Source organism: Labeo rohita, chromosome 5 (assembly GCF_022985175.1).
Source record: "Labeo rohita strain BAU-BD-2019 chromosome 5, IGBB_LRoh.1.0, whole genome shotgun sequence".
NCBI lineage: Eukaryota > Metazoa > Chordata > Actinopteri > Cypriniformes > Cyprinidae > Labeo > Labeo rohita.
Genome location: NC_066873.1, coordinates 34,996,528 through 35,015,535, shown reverse-complemented (window position 1 = coordinate 35,015,535; position 19,008 = coordinate 34,996,528). Strand labels below are relative to the sequence as shown.

The window sequence follows — 19,008 nt, the reverse complement described above, 5'->3', positions numbered from 1 at the left end:
TATATTTATATATTTATTATTATTATTATTATTATTATTATTATTGTTATTGTTATTATTTCAGAATTATTTCATTTACTGAAAGTGAACAGATTGGATTCACTGCACTGCCATGTATCTTAGTTTGCACTTTAATAAGGTTTTAGATGAAAATTTGTATTTTTGAATGTTTCAATGTGAATGTTTTGTTTTCAGGTGTGGCAGATCCCAGAGAATGGTTTGGTGACCTCTATGTCAGAGCCAGTGGTGGTTCTGGAGGGTCATTCTAAGAGAGTGGGAATCATTACCTGGCATCCCACCGCCCGCAACGTCCTGCTCAGCGCAGGTGAGAATCCTCACCTGATTCATCAGAGAAAAGAGAACTTTATAGAATCCATAACAGAGCAGACAAGAAATAATAGGGAAAAGAAAAAAAATGATGCTTCTCAGTGTCTATCATGTTTGTTTTTAATGTTTTGCCACTCCATTTGCCTTGATCAGTATTTGTCAAAAACATTTAAATGGAAAAAGCCACTGCAGCTGCTTTCTAATAAATAGCATCTTCAACATTCAAAGTGATTGTTTCCCCATCTCGTGAATTTCCTGGGTTTGTCTGCAGGCTGTGATAATGTGATTATCATCTGGAATGTGGGGACGGGAGAGGCCATGATCACCCTGGAGGATATGCACCCTGACATCATCTTCAGCGTCTGCTGGAACCGCAACGGCAGTCTCATCTGCACCGCCTGCAAGGACAAGAAAATCCGAATCATCGATCCACGCAAGGAGGAGATCATTGCGGTGAGTGCTTGAGTGACATGGACGGACATGTTTCTCTCTCAGGTTATGTGCATGTATGTTGATGAATTTACTTGATTTACTTGAAAAAGCATTCAGCTGCACAGTTTTGAGTGGATGTGAGCAGCGTTGTGATGTATTGCTGACAGGAGAAGGAAAAGGCCCATGAGGGTGCCAGGCCCATGAGAGCTATTTTCCTGTCTGACGGCAAAGTGTTCACCACTGGTTTTAGCCGCATGAGCGAGAGACAGCTGGCTCTCTGGGATCCGGTAAGTTGCTATGGAAACACAAAAGACAAATTTCATCCTAACACCTGCTCATAAATAAATGCAAACAAATACACTTCAGACTAGCTTAAATTAGGTCTTTGTTTTTAGAATGAAGAAAATAGCATATAATTGTCCTTTTAAATATAATTAGATCACACATTTGCTCTTTTTGTCTGTCAGAACAATATTGAGGAGCCCATTTCTGTCCATGAGATGGACACCAGTAACGGAGTCCTCCTGCCCTTCTATGATCCCGATACTAACGTGGTCTACCTGTGTGGAAAGGTAAACACCGCACATACATTACCCTTCAAAAGTCTGGATTTATTGTCAAAAGTGCGAGTGAAGACATCTATGGTTTAAAGATTTCTATTTCAAATAAATTATTTTGAAATTTCTATTCATCAAAATCTCTGAAAAAATGTAGCACAGGACTCTACAGTGCATCCATTTCAGTCACATTGGTTTCTACGTGTTTTTGCAACGTTGAGTAATGTATCACAAACATATCTCACGTATCCTTTCATAAACAAAGTGTAGAGAGATTTTAAATAAGAGATTGATTGTGCAGTGTAAAGAGTTTCGTTGATTATAATAGAATTTTGTGAGATCACGACGAACTAAGATGAGTGACAGCTTTTAATGATTTTTAAGGGAGTTTGTAAATGAGATATTGATTTAATACAACAGTTAAATAAACAAGAAGTTAATATTTACAATATTTACAATGTCTGACTATAACACTACTGCCTGATTTTGCAAAAATAGTTTGAAACAAGTCACAACTGAGCCTCTGCGCATCTCCATTCAAACAGCGGTGTTTCGTTTATGAATGAACGTGCCTTTTTAAACAAATCTAGTCAGTGATTCAACTTCAAATTCAAATTCAGCTTTAATGCTGAATGAATCAGTTGTTGGAACGAATGAAATGAATGAATGAATCAGTGACTTGCCACCACCTACTGGCAGTTGTAGTCTCATTTTTTTTTTTAAAAAGTATCTTTTCAGTTATTTAAATCATTTAATATTTCTATATTAAAAATTTTATATTTAAAACATTAATCTCAGCATGCATTTATGAATTTGATTGCACTTATGCCACCTCTGAGCCTCATTAAACATCTGAAAAGACACCTACAAGCCACTTTTGTGTTGTTCTGTGCCACTTCTTTAGTACAAATTGATTTTGTTAATACTGATTTCATTTGATTGGTAACTTATTCTACTTGTTCTTATTCTGTTGTTTTAATTAGAAATTTTAAAAAGCTTATAAAATATATATATATTTTTAAATTTGACCTAGAAGATGACATAATTATAATAAAGTTAGAAAAATGCCATTACAAAGGTAAAAACAAAATTCCCCGTAAATCACTTGAAGTAGTCAAATATCACTTTGTAATGGAAAGGCTAATTTTTGATCAGATTTTTTTATTTTGATCATTTTTTTGATTAGAAGGTGCTCCTAAAATTTTGACACTGCTCTTAAAAAGAAAAGTAAGCGTAGAGCCCTGACTGTTTCCGCAAAAAAATTAAGCACTGTTTTCAACGTTGATAATAAGAAGAAATGTTTCTTGAGCATCAAATCAGCATATTTGAATGATTTCTGAAGAATCACGTGACACTAAAGACTGGAGTAATGATGCTGAAAATTCCATTTTAAAATATATGCAAATAGCAGTTATTTTAAATTGTAATAATATTTGACAATATTGCTGTTTTTACTAGATTTTGTCAAAAAAATGCAGCCTTGGTGAGCATAAGAGACTTCTTTCAATAACATTAAATTACCTTACTGACTCTTGAACTGTAGTGTACACCTAGATATTTAGAATTTGTTTTTTTTTTTGTTGTTTTTTTTAAATAATACACAAGTAGTAACATTAGGGTTTTTGTGTCTGACTGATGTTTTGTCTTTAATAGGGTGACAGCAGCATCCGTTACTTTGAGATCACGGATGAAGCTCCTTTTGTCCATTACCTCAATACCTTTACCACTAAGGAGCCTCAGAGGGGCATGGGATACATGCCTAAGAGAGGACTGGACGTCAACAAGTGTGAGATTTCAAGGTATAACAACAATATAAAGCTGATGGTAGCACGTTGGAAAAACCCATGAAACATGAAAGGAATATGATCAGGTCATATTTCACCCTAAAATAAATTAATTTATTTTTTTGTTTATTTTTATATATCTATATGTGTGTGTGTATATGTATGTATAGGTGTATTTTTTTTTTTTTTTTTTTTTTTTTTTTTTTTTTATAAATGAAATATGACCTGGATGTTTCTTTGCTTATTTTTTTTTCCATCCTTTTTTATTTATATTTAGGTTTTACTACTTTTTCATTAACTAATTTTGCATGTAGAGTTTGTAGTGCTGTCTGTCAACTGAGCTGGGTGAATTACTTATAAATTTTAATCTGTTACTGATTCCAAATTACATGACTAGGGCCGTTTCGTTTATTACAAGTGTGCGTGACGTTCGCTGTGATTTTTAGTGTGTGCCGTCTCGCAAATTAGGAACATAAATACATGAAAAATTATTTCCAGAACTGCTCTGAAGTTTCTTCATGAGCATTTTACTGTTTCTACCATCAAAATAAAAGTTTGGTGTATGTTGAAAACATATATTACTATTGTTTAGTAAAATGTACGTAATACTACTACTACTACTACTACTTCTACTATTGCTAAAATTTTTAAAACTTTATTTTATTAAGGAATAATCACACAATATTTCTTTCATGTTTCAATTTTAATAGTAACTTTGTTTGCCAAAAAAGTTCATTTTCATTTGATTAAAAGATAAATTAAATTAATATTTCATGCCCTCATTTGATAACCAGAAAAATTTAAATATTGTAAAAAATAATGTAAAAATAAACTTTGATAAATGTTGTATTTATGCATTCAAATAATTAGACATGCAGTAACGATAAAAGGTGAGGAAATATAAAACATTGTAATTTTTGTTGAAGTTTTAATAAATGATGTTGTATAAGCACTTTGATTTAATAAAATGTAATTTAACCATTTAAAAAAAAAGAGTCCAGAGGAAAAAAAAAACGGAATTTAGAAAAATTAAAATGGAAACAACTGATTTGGGGGAAAAATAAAAGTGATTTGATAGGGCCCTACATGACAAAAATTGTAGTTAGTAACATAATCCATTATGTTACACATTTCAGGTAATACAATCTGACTACTTTTAGATTACTTTTGACCCATCTCATTTATTGCATTGATTTAAATAGGATAATCTGGTACTATATTGATATGAAAATACAAAAATTAAGAAAATACATTCCATTCATTGCTATTAACAACATGAAGTGCATTATATTACATTAATATAACATTATATTACGTCGAGGATTCCCAAACTGGTATTTGTGAAGAAACTGCAGGGGGTTTATGAGTTTAATGAAAAGGTAATAATTAAATCATGAAAAATGCTAAATTAAAGTAAGTCAAGTAAATTAAATAACTTGCAGAGTGATCATTTAAATAAAAATGAATGTGTTCATCAGTAGTTGATGCAATATTGAAACACTTCTTAAACCTGAAATGATTTTTGTAAATCCAATAGTCACATGCGGTGTCACCTGACTAATGACTGGTCATTGTGTGAATGTCCACTAAACTGAAGACTTTCTGAATGTATATAAGCAGTAGGCCATTTTAGAAAGGAACATTTAAAAGATATTTTGTAAATAATATGTAATCATGTAATTTTCAAATAGAATTTGATCCAATTAAGAGTACTTCATTTTTGGAATCTGATTACATAATCCAGATTACATGTAATCAGTTACTACCCAGCTCTGTTTGTCAGCACCACTGCATGCAGGGAAGAATCGCAGTCCACCCAAAAGAGGGCAGCACTAGGCCTAGTTAACAATGGGCTACTCAGTTCTTCAGAATAAGATTTAGATTTCTAAGGAGAGGTGATGCATGAAAGAGGTCCAATTTTGTGGGTATCTAAGTCTTCTGCATAATTGTGTGTGTGTTATTTTTGTATGTTGGTATTTTTCCCCATCTCACACCTTATGTTTTGACTTCACAAATGAGTCGTGCACTAACGTCTGCTGCCCTTGTGAACATGTTCTAATAGACTTGTGTACTTGTGTGTGTTCTCAGGTTTTACAAACTGCATGAGAGAAAGTGTGAACCTATCATCATGACCGTGCCAAGAAAAGTGAGCCTTTTGAGTCGTTTTGCTATTTTGTTTTTAGGAGTACAGCAGGCCTGCAGGCTAGACTGTATATTCTGAGCCACAACTTCCTCTTGCTTTGGCTTCTGTTTTCTGGTCCAAGAGCTGTTCTATTAGTTTACCAGACCCTGTTTTGAAACTCATTCAGGTGGTTTTCATGCTGGGTTTGAATTTTTTTTTTTTTTTTTTTTCTCATACTACTCCCCCACTGCAGGTCTTTCATCAGATTTTATTATTTGGCTTTAAACCGCAGTATGTTCAGTACCGTAGTAACGTGTACAACCTTGAGTACTGCCGTTAGCTGTTTACCATGGCACCTAGGCAGCAGTGCTTGAGAAGTCAGATGACAAAAATAGACCTTTTTTTTTTTTTTATCCGTGTCTGTGTCCCTTTGTTTTTAATAAGGGTTTAATAATAAGAACCCTCTGACAGGGCCAGTGTGAGACAGTTTAGGGCCAGAGCGGCCAAGATTTTTACTAGCCACATCAAAAATCTTTAGCAATGTATATTTTCTGAAAATATTTGTGATTAGCATTGTTAAAATGTATATTAAAACAAAAAAGCAATACATATTAAGCTCTAAATATCTAGGTGTGCACTACTTTTCGAAAGGGTGGGGTCAGTAAGATATCTCAGTGTTTTTGATAATAATTGAAATATTATTATAAGTTAAAATAATTGTTTTCTATTTCAGTATATTTTAAATTGTAATTTATTACTGTAATTACAGCTGAATTTTCAGCAGCCATTACTCCAGTCTTTAGTGGCACATGATCCTTCAGAAATCTTAGATTATGCTTATTTGTGCTTCCTAATATTTTTGTGAAGACTGATACATTTTTCCAGGTTTCTTTGATTGAATACAACATTAAAAGCATCATTTATTTGAAAAAAACAATTTGTAACATTATTAATGTATTTACTGTCACTGTATATTATTATTATTATTATTATTATTATTATTATTATTATTTTATTTTCTAAAATCTTAATTACCCAACCTTTTGAATGGTAGTGTATATATTGAAAATGTTTTCAATAAATATGTATATATAAAATTAAATGGACCACATTATCAAAATCACAAAATAATGATCAGCAGAAGGGCCCTATGAAATCTGTTTCATTTTTTTTCCCAAATTCAGTTTTATTTTTTTTCCAAATTCAGTTTTTTCCATTTAAAATTTTTCTGGACTTTTTTTTTTAATGGTTAAATGACATTTTATTAATCAAAAAGCCTAATTAAAAGTCTAATTAATTAAAATTATGAAACTTATATAATTTAACATCAATTTATTAAATTTTAACAAAAATTACATGTTTAGATCCCTATAAAATGTTTTATTTTTTGAAGGCATAAAAACTTTTTTTTCTTTTTTTTTTTTTTTTTTTTTAAGTAATGGTATTAGTAGTAATCGTATTACTTGCATTCTACTAAACGATAGTAATCTTTGTTGTGAACAGGTTGTCGTGAATACCTTTTACATTTCTGTGTGTATATGATATGGCTATAGTTTCTCTTAAAAGAAACGGTAAAATGCTCATGAAGAAACTTTAGAGCAGTTCTGGAAATGTTGTTCATGTATTTCTGTCCTCATTTGGCAAGACGGCAGACACTGAAATCACCGCACACTTCAGTATGTGTGTAGTAAACGAAACCGCATGTTTGCGTCATTCACACACACAGAGACAACCACACCATGAACGATTCATATTTAAATAGTCAAATAGTCTACTTTTATATTTACTCTTATTTATTCTAATTTTGACATTTTAATTCATCATTTAATTGATTTAATTCATCCAAATTCTGTGACATTTTGCGTTATACAGTACATCACGTTTCTATGACTGGATTCCGCGTTTTCTGCATTGCGGAAATCATAGGGCCCTTGCAACAGCCATCAATTCAGAAAACAGCTTTAACACCAAGTAACTGCATCTGGATCTTTACTTTTGCATGACTGATTGAATGATTTGCATGATTTATATTCTGCATATCTTAACCAATGACACTCTTCCTTCCATCAGTCGGACTTGTTCCAGGATGACCTTTACCCTGACACGGCGGGTCCGGAGGCCCCCCTGGAGGCCGAGGAATGGTTTGAAGGGAAGAATGGAGAACCTGTCCTGATATCCCTGAAACATGGATACATCCCAGGCAAGAATCGTGATCTCAAAGTGGTCAAGAAGAACATCCTAGACAACAAGATGACCAAGAATACAGAGAACACCACCCCTGCCAACAAGACTGCCACCACCACACCATCTATCGTGAGCGGGACTCATTTACTACTCATACAGCATTTCACTTTGCTTTTCTATGTACTTTTCTTCTCAGATCTCCATTCTCTGCAATATATGTAACAAACACATTTATATACACTGACCAACATTATAAATGCAACACTTTTGTTTTTGCCCCCATTTTTCATGAGCTGAACTCAAAGATCCAAGACTTTTTCTATGTACACAAAAGGCCTATTTCTCTCAAATATTGTTCACAAATCTGTCTAAATCTGTGTTAGTGAGCGGGGCTGTCTGCCATCTGCCCTGTACAGTGAAAACCGGGATTCATCTGTGAAGAGAACACCTCTCCAAAGTGTCAGACACCATCGAATGTGAGCACTTGCCCACTCAAGTCGGTTACGACGACCAACTGCAGTCAGGTCGAGACGCCCGATGAGGACGACAAGCATGCAGATGAGCTTCCTTGAGACGGTTTCTGACAGTTTGTGCAGAAATTCTTTGGTTATGCAAACTGATTGTTGCAGCAGCTGTCCGGGTGGCTGGCCTCAGACGATCTTGGAGGTGAAGATGCTGGATGTGGAGGTCGTGGGCTGGTGTAGTTACACATGGTCTGCGGTTGTGAGGCTGGTTGGATGTACTGCCAAATTCTCTGAAATGCCTTTGGAGACGGCCTATGGTAGAGAAATAACCATTCAATTCACGGGCAACAGCTCTGGTGGACATTCCTGCAGTCAGCATGCCAATTGCACACTCCCTCAAAACTTGCAACATCTGTGGCATTGTGCTGTGTGATAAAACTGCACATTTTAGAGTGGCCTTTTATTGTAGCCAGCCTAAGGCACACCTGTGCAATAATAATGCTGTCTAATCAGCATCTTGATATGCCACACCCGTGAAGTGGATGGATTATCTCGGCAAAGGAGAAGTGCTCACTAATATAGCTTTAGACAGATTTGTGAACAGTATTTGAGAGAAATAGGCATTTTGTGTACATAGAAAAAGTCTTAGATTTTTGAGTTCAGCTCATGGAAAAAAGGGGCTAAAACAAAAGTGTTGCGTTTATAATTTTGGTCAGTGTATGTTAAATTAAACCTTGCTTCAGTTGTGACCTACATGCAGCTGAGCTATCATGTTGTTCAAGGCCAGCTTCTCTTTTTTGGCTCATATATAGTTTTTATAGTTTCAAGGATGTTCTACAGGAGACCCAACCCCCAACCGCATGCCTGTTTAACCACATGACAGAAACGGCACACGTGTCCCGCCCTCTAAACCAAGCTCTCCCCGCCGTTAGGGCTGTAATCACAGGAGCCAGCACACTTCCCTACAGACACACCAATGTTAGCTGCTATTTATCACACCTAAAGAATATCCTACAAGCTTATCCTACATTTTTATCATAATTATTTGCATATGCTGTGTTGTAATTGTTAACTACAAGTATAACTGTAAAAAAAATAAATAAATAAATAAAAAAAAAACTTTTTATCAATTGAAAAAATGTGACGAGTTTCAAGTTTGAAATTTGACAATAGTTTGGACATGATACCTTGGCAACTAACTGAAATAAGTACTAAAATGACAAAAAAAGCTAAAAAATTATATAAAAAAGAGAGCAAAAATACTAAAATGTTTAAATTAAATGATGACTACATTATTATTATGACTAAATGACAATATAATAATAAAAGGCAATACAACATGTAAATATATGCAATAATAGTAGATAAATAATACCAAAATAATGCTGGCTAAGTGATATTTTAGTTACTAACACAAAAAAAGTGAACCTCAGTATTTAGCTACTGCAAATGTGTTTTGTAAAGGAGAAGTTTTTAATGGTGAATTGAAATTAGTGAATCAGTCTGAATGAACAATGTAATGGCGTTAATGGAAAGACTAACCTAAAGTAAGTAAACAACTCACACATTTAGATATAACTGCTTTGTTACGTTAAAATAAGACTTAAAATGGCATAACATGATCTGTGGGAGTTTTTAGTGAGTAATTAGCTTGGTGAAATTTAAAGTAAATCTCAGTGTTTGTGACCAGCATTTACTGAGCTTTGACTGATGATCCGCAAAATTAAAAAATAGTTAAAAGTTAACTGTTAAAAAGAATAGCTGAACATAAGTTCACAAATTAAAATATATTGTTTAAATTATTAACTAAATTGTTAATAAATGTAAACTGCTTAAAAACACTAACTTAATGAGATTCATATTTCTTACTGTAATAAATAGAATATTGATTACACTGTTAATGTGAAAATCTACTTTTTTTTTTTTTTTTTTTTTTTTGTCTGATGGTGGAAGTAATATTTATTTAACCAAGAAAATGTGACTGGGTCATGAATTTACCTTTGATTTAAAATAAATAAATTGCCTCCTCATTTTAGGACACAATTTGTTTTCCGTTCGACCAATTCTCATTTTTTTACTTAAACTAGTCAACTTGAAATGTAACTACAACATGATTCAAGTAACTATTTCTTTGTTAAACCTCTAATTAAAGAAAATTCTGTTCCAAGTGCACCACATATGAAGATGTCGACATCATGTAAATGAACTACAACTACATCTTGTACAAACTTGTCTTGTACATTTTATATGTTCAGAAATAATACGAGAAAAATGCTTTATTAAAAAAAAAAACAACTTAAGTCAAGGTAATTCAAATTCAAAATTACAGAAGATGCATCACCAGTAGACTATTAACTATAAATGTTCTGTAAAAACAATGAACAGCAGCTTTCAGCCTGTTATCATGATGCAAACATGAAATATCAGACATACAGTAGTAGTTCTTCATGGGTTTTCTTATTCAACTGTGCTGCTTTTCCATAGTTTTTTTTTTCCCTATGTAAACATGGACGTGTTTGACTGATGCACTCGCGTCTCTTGCAGCGTCTCATGCGTGAAACAACATTCTAAAAACGTGGTGCTCAAATTACAATAAGTTCACTCCCATCTTCTTGCATGCTTTTCCTATTCCACTGCCCATGTCGCATCTTTGTCAAAACAAAAGCGCATTCTGTGTGAATGGCACCTAGTGATATGAGATTGTGATAATCACTTGCACCAACATGCGGTTGGATCGTTCTTTTCTCTTTACTGTTAGCATTGGCATATTGTCAAAGTAGGGCTGGGCGATATGGCCAAAAAAAAATCATCACGATAATTTTTTATATGTCAGTCCATATCGATAATTTTCACAATAAATGTAAAATCTTTATTTCTTTCGAACGCTTCAGATACATAAATAATTATAACCGAATCATTGATTTTGCTATCTATAAAAAATCCCAATGGGGAAATACATTACTTCAATTCCACTGCAGTACAGTTTTGCCATATGGCAACATACCTATTTTTCCATAGTGGTACAGTGTTGCCATATGGCAAAATTGATTTTTTCTCATTTTACAGAAAAACTATGTTAGATAATATTGATTTCTGAATAAAAATAAGTAATTTACTAACCAAAAATGATGCAAAAAAAAAAAAAACTCCCTTGAGAAGAGACATGCAGAAATTAGGTTTACAGAGCAATTTCTGGAGCACTTCAACTAAAAAAGTGTTTGGAGGAACATTCAAATGTCATGTGGCTTAAAAACAGCACATCATTGACAACCTTAAGGCTGGCCCTTTTAATTAACATACAGCAATATATTGTTGTTGTTTTTTTTTCAGAATAACAAGGAAATACGTAGAAAGACCGTACCATAGAGGGCTAAAGTCAGATTTTTGCTCCAAAGTAAAAGTTTTAGAAACCAGACCATTAATTTTCATTAACAAATAACAGAATGAATAGAAAAATTAATTTCTGAATGTTCTAATGAGTTATATTTTTTCAAATCAAGAAACAGGTTTGGGTTGTCTGATGATAATAATAATAATAATAATAATAATAATAATAATAATATCACTTTTTTGTCTCTTAGAAATGCACATTTAATAGTAGCTTGAGGATGCAGAGATAAATTTTTGTTCGTTATCAATCAGTAACATCTGTAAAAATTGTAGTAACCTGAGTTTTATATGATAAAACTCAAATTTATATCATAATTTATATCATAAATTTATTCTGACCCAGTTTTTTTTTTTTTTTTTTTTTTTTAATTAAGCATTGGTCTCCCATAGTAGCAAGCATACATTTTAAATCATTATAAAGAGTTAAAACCACACATAATGGTACCTCAATACCATGGTACAAAAAAAAATTAATTACATGGCTTTATAGTTAGCCTATTTGTATGAAAAACGGTAGTCTAAAAACATTCAGTATAAATGCACACATGCTATAGCTTAATCACAAATACATACATAATATAATTATATACTATTACTCCAGTAATAAAATTCAATGTGAATATCCCACATTGCTGCCACAATACCATGGTGCAGTGAGTGTTACTACATTAAATCAATGGTTATGTATATGTATATGTATATGTATATGTGTGTGTGTGTGTGTATATAATATATATATATATATATATATATATATATATATATATATATATATGTATGTATGTATGTATGTATATGTGTATATATTTATTTATTTATTTATATAAAAAAAATATATATATATATATATATATATATTTTATATTTATATATAATTGAAAGAATTGTCGTTGACTGTTGTTTTATACTTTTTTCTCTCAACAGAAAAGTGAAGCTAAGCTGGAAGAGGTTTTGAAAGAATTGAAATCTCTCAGAGAGCTGGTCAGCAGTCAGGAAAAAAGAATTGCCAAACTTGAGGAGCAGTTGTCTAAAGTGGACATCTAAAAGGACCCTGAAATTCCTTCCCCTTCTTCTATTCAGGATATCCCATTGGCCAGGTGGGCGGGACCCGTCACTGCCAATCACCATGACAGCGTTCCGTCTGAAGCCTGCCTTGAAAAGACTCCAACCAACATTCCAAGATGATGATCTTTTTTTTCCTTTTTTTTTTTTTTTTTTTTTTTTTTTTTTGCAATCCCCAAAACCTGTTTATACCTCATAGCCATTTGGAAAACTAGAAACGCCTTCAGTTTCTCTCCAAATTTGACCTGTTTAGCTTTTTACTCAGTCTCACTCCAAATCTTTCTGCAACGGCTGTGTTTTATCTGATGTTCTTGAAAGGTCTTAAGTTTTTTTGTTTTGTTTTTCTTACTAAAATTGTGACAAAGAAGCAGTTACATGAACTTGATGAGCTCAAAGTTTTTGAAGTAGCCATCAGTGTTGCAGTTCCCCTCTTGCCCTTTTGAGTTGCCAAATTTCTAGAGGAGTTATGCACCTCCCTGACAGTATTTGACTAGATTTTCATTTTGTACTTAAAGGGACAAAGCAATGCGGTAGTAATGCAAGGAAGGGAAATCATTGGAATCATTTGTCAAAGTTATAGCTGTCTTTTAATCAACCTGGCAAGTTTACAAAGTACTGGAAAACAATACAGGTGCAGTAAAATATTCCACTAAATGACTTCTTTTGTTAATCAGGTACCAATGTAAAAGTATTAAGATAATAGCAATTAATTAGCAAAATATCTGTGGTTGCCATGAACACAGCCAAAGTGTAGTCTTCTCACAACTCACAACTCCACTTTCTCAGTGGCGAAAGTTCCTCATCATACTGGTAGCATAGTCAAACCGAGTCAGTTTTTCCCCTTTCTAGTTTTCACGTCTAAACTTCTTCTCTTCAGTTTTGCTCTGAGAACCTGCGTGGGTCTCACTTTGTAAACTCTAGAAGTTCTCAGCTTTTAGTTTCACATCCCAAAACGTGAAGATACAAGCTCCGAACAGGCTAACGCCTGTAGATGTTCATTAGCTTTAGCAGCAAAACTTGTTCATTGCTTTACCGACTTGATAGCTTTTACTCTGACTTTGTTCTAGTCAGACACCGTTCAGGTCTAAGGAACACCATTAGCTTTGCTTTCTCATTAACTCCTACGAATCTCATCTTGAGTTGTGCCGTCCACACCGCCTCACCGCAACAACTTTGTCTGTACATATTTTTGTTGTGCATTGTAGACCGTGACTACCAGCAAAATAGTGAGTCATGTTTGACTTCCTTTTTCTATTAAGTCATTTTGCGATGCACTGTCTACCTTGCTCTCCTAACCAAGCAGAACCAATTCTCTCAAGGGGCGGCTCACGTCTAGATTGACGATTTCATGAACGTGTTTTGTGTGCCACGAGTTTGAGGTGATGCTATTTTTTTTAGTTTGGTCATGCATTGGTCATGCCAGGAAGAGAGGAAAACTGTGATTCTGCTGTTCAGATTGCTTTGGCTACATTCTTCTCTTGTGGTTTTCATTTTGACGCTTCTTCATATCTCATTTCTGTTTGCATCACTGTCTAGTGCCTCTTTCGTAGTTTCTAAAAAGCACCCTCCCTCCTCCGCAATGCTTTTTTTGGCAAGAATAGCCACCGTCTTCTCACCTCAGAACCATCAGCTGACCTACAAGAACTTCAGATCTGTCTACATCGACAGCAACAACTCAATACCTCTGATGTCATTCTCTCGCTTCGCTCTGTCTTTTTTTTTTCAGTGAAGTTTTAAAGTGAAGGGTTTGAAAATGTAGGGGCCGTGTTTATGGGTACAGATGTGCCAAGCTGGATCAACTTCAGGATGTGTGATGGATCCACTATCGAGTGTTTAAGTGGCCTCAGGAGGCATCTGTGATGCAGCCTCGAGTGTGTGGTGAATGATTAAAGTGAAAAGGGATTTTTGTAGGTTGAAAAGATAATGCAGGAAGAAGGCTGGATGTAAGTGATTTATTTTGATGCGTTGTAAATATATTTTTTTTTTAGTTTTCCTTTACATTTTTCTTCTTTTTGGCTGTAGGAAGGTGTTTGCCCATCATTTGGAGTTTGATGATTTTAAAAGAATTCCCCATTTTCCCCTCATCATTATGCACACTGTGAGCCTTTAATGTTTCCAATGATAAAATGAAATTAGGAAGGAGATCTAGAAATTCCATTTTGTGCATAACTGTTCCATTTTTGTTCATTCATCTGCTTCAAGTATAAAGAGTCTTACTGATTACCAGAAAAATAAAAAAATAAACTGAATTTTTGCTCTTTGTCTGTCTCTTCTTTTTTTCTCTCTGTAATTGTTAAACCTCTTTTTGTGGAAGCATGGTTGGTTCTAACTTAGTGTTTTAGGGAACTAAGATGTGATATTTAAGTCCCTCGCTTGCTCATTTGTGTTTGCGTCACAGTTTGAGAACCTCAGCCTTAGCCTGACGCTTCATGAGGTTTGACTTCCTGTATTTTTGCTGTGAGTAGGTTTTGAGTCATTGCATTGAAAGGGTGTGAGGGGGCCTAACGTACCATTGAACTCCAGATCAACACCCTGTCAACAGTAGAAACGGATGGTATGTAGTTTTATTTTCTGTTTAAATTTTGCCTTAAATTTAGTCTGAAATCAGATGTGATTTTATATAGTGTGGTGATTTTATTTTTAAATAACTGTGGAGAGTACGTGACTAGATATCTTCAAGTAAACTGTTCAAGATTTCAGGAAGATTTAAGTGTTATGACACTAATCGTAATATATATATATATATATATATATATATATATAAAAAATAGAGTAGTAAAGTGTTGGTAACTGTAAAATAACAACACTTTGTTAGCTAAAAGGAAGTATTTCACTCATATGGTGTAACCACATGCAAAAGTCACAAACGTAAACTGCCACATGAGATTGTTAAAGTACGAGCAACCCCTTTGTATACAACAATGAGGTGTTTTGTTCTTCCATTGTTGCTAGACCTCAGTTTTCATTGTCTGAAAGTTCCTCTCTACCGAACTGTATGACTATACAGTTGAAGTCAAAAGTTTACATACACCTTGCAGAATCTACAAAATGTTATTTTACCAAAATAAGAGGGATCATGCAAAATGCATGTTATTTTTTTTATGTAGTGCTGACCTGAACAGGATATTTCACATAAAAGATGTTCACATATAGTCCACAAGAGAAACAAAAGGAGAAACTATGCATTAAGAGGGTTGAAAACTTTTGGAATTTGAAGCTCAGGGTAAATTTAACTTACTTTGTCTTCTGGGAAACATGTAAGTATCGTCTGTAGCTGCTGAAGGGCAGTATTAAATGAGAAAAAAATATTACATTTAGGCAAAATAAGAAAAATGTACACACCTTCATTCTGTTCAAAAGTTTTCACCCCTGGCTCTTAATGCATTGTTTTTCCTTTTGGAGTGTTTGAACCTTGTGTAATAGTTGCATGTGAGTCCCTCTGTTGTCCTCAGTGTGAAAAGATGGATCTCAAAATCATACAGTCATTGTTGGAAAGGGTTCAAACACACAAAAATGCTAAATAAACAAGAATTGTGGGACCTGAAGGATTTTTCTGAAGAACAGTGGGAAGTTTAACTTCAGGACAAACAAGGGACTCATGAACAACTATCACTAAACAAAAAAACACGGCTGTGGATTATTCAGGTAACAACACAGTATTACGAATTAAACGTACTGCATGTAAACTTTTGAACGGGTCGTTATTATAAATCAACTATTATTTTCTCTTGGACAATATGTTAACATCTTTTATGTGAAATATCTTATTGAGGTTAGTACTAAATAAAAAAAAAAAAAAAAAAAACATGCATTTTGTATAATCCTTCTTATTTTAGTAAAACAATTAACATTTAGCAGATTCTGCAAGGTGTATGTAAACTTTTGACTTCAACCTGTAAATGTGCTCATGGATGGCAGTTTTGCATGTGAATAATGTACGTCTAAAGCATTATTGCAACATTCTCTGTCCCTTTTGTGCAGATGGCGATGGTGACTAACAGACTTGGGTGTTTACCCGTTCTTGTTTTCCTGCTGACTTTGAGCAGTTCGGTCATGTCGAGATCTCTTAGGATGAAAAGGGAAATTAGTCACAACGTAACATTGATAAACACCAACGACACACACAGTACAGCAACCGTAGCTGAAGCAAATGCAACAACCACCACTGTGGAAACTCCGAAGGCTTTGAATACATTACAGACAGTTGAGGTAAAAACTGTAATACCTGATTTAAATATCTCAGCGACTACGGATTACCATCATACTCCAGATTTGAACCACGCCCAAGGAACCGAGAACCTGACAGTCCACCGGCCAGTAGAAAACGAGAGTACTTTTCACACCCAACTTCCTGCAATAAAAACCAGTACTGGGCACATTTCACATGCAGGAAGTTCTGCCCCCACATTTCCTGCATCGTTGGAGCCCGGTAAGGTAACAGAGAAGCACACGACAGCAGCGACAACAAGAATGTCCACAGATGCAAAAAAACACACCACTGAAGTTACCTCAACCATCACCAAAAAAACAACCACGGGAATGACCCACTCATGTTCCACTGCCTCTACTCCAGTGGACGGACTTGTGAGTCGCTGCCTCATTGCCATCGCCTCGATGGCTGCGTTGACGACCATTTTTATCATTAGCACCATCTGCCTGGCGGCGAAGCTCTCGGGATACAAATACAGGCACAGGGCGCAGCTTCTCCAGGAGACTGAGATGGTCTGCATTTCTGCCCTGATGAACGATACCGATCACCCTGTTCCAAAGCCAAGACGGCATCCCAAAAGTAATGGAGCCTTGATCCCGAATACTGAGGATGGAGATCCTGAAGGCGATAATCTTACTCTAAACAGCTTTCTTCCTGACACCGAAGGCCCTCTTTAGAAATTTAGACTTTCTGTTTTATGCACTGAAAAACAGGGCTTTATTGATGCAACACAGAATTTTTAAACTCTTAAGCATTTAAGTCAGTGCTCAGGGTTGACTGAGTTGTCAAAAAAGCAAAAGGTGCAATCCACAGCAACCACTCAATGAAGTTTGATAATGACGCCTGGCTTTGAAGTGCCCTTTAAAACAATCGTTTTATGATTTCCTGTACAATAATGAACATTCCACGTCTTTTATTTAATCAATGGAGCATTTATATTTTTGTTTTTTGAAAGTATAAAGAGGTCTGAATGTTATATTTAATCATTTCAGTGTGGAAATACTGTACTACTGTGTTCTCTGAGGAGCTCAGGCATTAGTGAGGCTTGGCTGAATATGGTCTATTCCTGTCTGTGGTTTAGTTAGCGCTATATAATTTACTCTAACAGAGTGATGTTGGAAATTATCACAGTCTGAATATACCATGTTATCACTGCAAATGTACATAAAATACATGCTTTCACATTTGCCTAGAAGGAATTTAGCTTTTGCACAGAAATTATACACTTTCCATTGTGTGAGGAAACAAAAAAGGTCAAAATGGCCAAAGACAACAAGATGAACACTGCGAAAACCAAAAGTTAGTTAGCAAAGATTTTTTTGTTCATGTTTAGCTTTTTATTATTTTATTTTATTTTATAGGCCATTTTTAATGTAAATTTTGTATGTGAAAAAACAATAGTTAGTCAGTAAACTTTTTTTTTTTCTGTTCACATTGTTATTTTTTTATTGTAGTATTTTTGTAGTTTAATTTAATTTTATTTTTAGGCCTCTTTCTATGTAAATTGTATAGGTGAAACCAAAAGTTATTCAGCAGACTTTTTAGTTTTTTTTTATTGTAGTTTTTTTTATTTTATTTTTCAGGCCCCTTTCTATGTAAATTGTATATGTTAAACCAATAGTTATTCAGCAAAGTTTTTTTTCTGTTCACATTCTTACTTTTTTATTTTATTTTATTTTTTTATTTGATGTTATTTTATTTTTAGACCCTCTTCTATGTAAATTGTATATGTGTATGCAACTTCAGTACAAATGTGTTCAAAACTTAATGGATGAATGTTGTGCAAAATGACATGGGAAAAGTTGTGCAGTGTTAACCGAGTTATACTTACCTAAACTAATTTTATAAATGTTAAATAAATCATTTAATAGAAGTGACTTGGACCTTTTACATTTTTAAGTTATTGTGAATTGCTGTCTGCAACCCATTTTTTATTTATGTTTTTTTTTTTTTTTTTATGAGATTAAACAAGATTTTTAAAAATTAGCTTACCTGAAGTAGGTGGAAGTTCTTTAAAGTGTAAAGTGACGTACAGCATTTCTTGGTTGTATCCACTGGGAATGAATTGGATCAGGAAAAAAGTGGGTGTCACTATCCACCTCATTTTTTAATGCAGAAGTATTCTGGTAATGTGTGAGACTTCTGTTCATAAGCCGCTGTAGGGAAATAAGAAAAAATAGCAAAGTGCTGTAAATGGTAAAATTGCTTGCGTTACAAACCATTGTGACTGTAATTAAGATAATACATTAAACTAATATGGTAAGACATACCTGTTTGCAACATCAAGCAGCAAAACAAGCTGTTTTGTACAGCTTAAAATAGCTGGACATGGATGAGACCAGAAGCCAGACACATTATAAATTTACAAATGACCATGCAGACTCTTTTGGGAAAACAGGGTGGACACATACCTGTATTGAACCAGGCCAAACAAGAATGGAATAATGGCTCTTTTGGTTAACATTTCCCATGTATG

At 34.1% G+C, this 19,008-nt stretch overlaps 2 protein-coding genes across 6 annotated transcripts in view; both read left to right on the top strand.

Moving 5' to 3' along the window:
* coro1ca (coronin, actin binding protein, 1Ca) overlaps nucleotides 1–14,045 on the top strand; it is a 65,038-nt gene extending 50,993 nt beyond the window's left edge. For all 4 annotated transcript variants that reach the window (XM_051109561.1, XM_051109564.1, XM_051109563.1 and 1 more), the window contains 8 exons: nucleotides 196–325; nucleotides 599–780; nucleotides 927–1,046; nucleotides 1,227–1,331; nucleotides 2,970–3,115; nucleotides 5,189–5,246; nucleotides 7,293–7,535; nucleotides 12,185–14,045. In XM_051109561.1, coding sequence (XP_050965518.1) covers nucleotides 196–325; nucleotides 599–780; nucleotides 927–1,046; nucleotides 1,227–1,331; nucleotides 2,970–3,115; nucleotides 5,189–5,246; nucleotides 7,293–7,535; nucleotides 12,185–12,304 — 1,104 coding nt within the window. In that variant the 3' untranslated portion in view covers nucleotides 12,305–14,045. The remainder of the gene's footprint in view (nucleotides 1–195; nucleotides 326–598; nucleotides 781–926; nucleotides 1,047–1,226; nucleotides 1,332–2,969; nucleotides 3,116–5,188; nucleotides 5,247–7,292; nucleotides 7,536–12,184) is intronic.
* A 670-nt stretch (nucleotides 14,046–14,715) lies between these two features.
* selplg (selectin P ligand) lies at nucleotides 14,716–18,405 on the top strand. Of its 2 annotated transcripts, XM_051109566.1 has the most exons (3): nucleotides 14,720–14,876; nucleotides 15,775–15,967; nucleotides 16,304–18,405. In XM_051109566.1, exon 3 carries the CDS (start codon nucleotides 16,304–16,306, stop codon nucleotides 17,207–17,209), a length of 906 nt encoding a protein of 301 aa, XP_050965523.1. In that variant the 5' UTR covers nucleotides 14,720–14,876; nucleotides 15,775–15,967; the 3' UTR covers nucleotides 17,210–18,405. The 2 variants fall into 2 exon arrangements, with proteins under 2 accessions (XP_050965522.1, XP_050965523.1); XM_051109565.1 differs by lacking the exon at nucleotides 15,775–15,967 and having other exon boundaries at nucleotides 14,716–14,876.
* The last annotated feature ends 603 nt before the right edge of the window (nucleotides 18,406–19,008 follow it).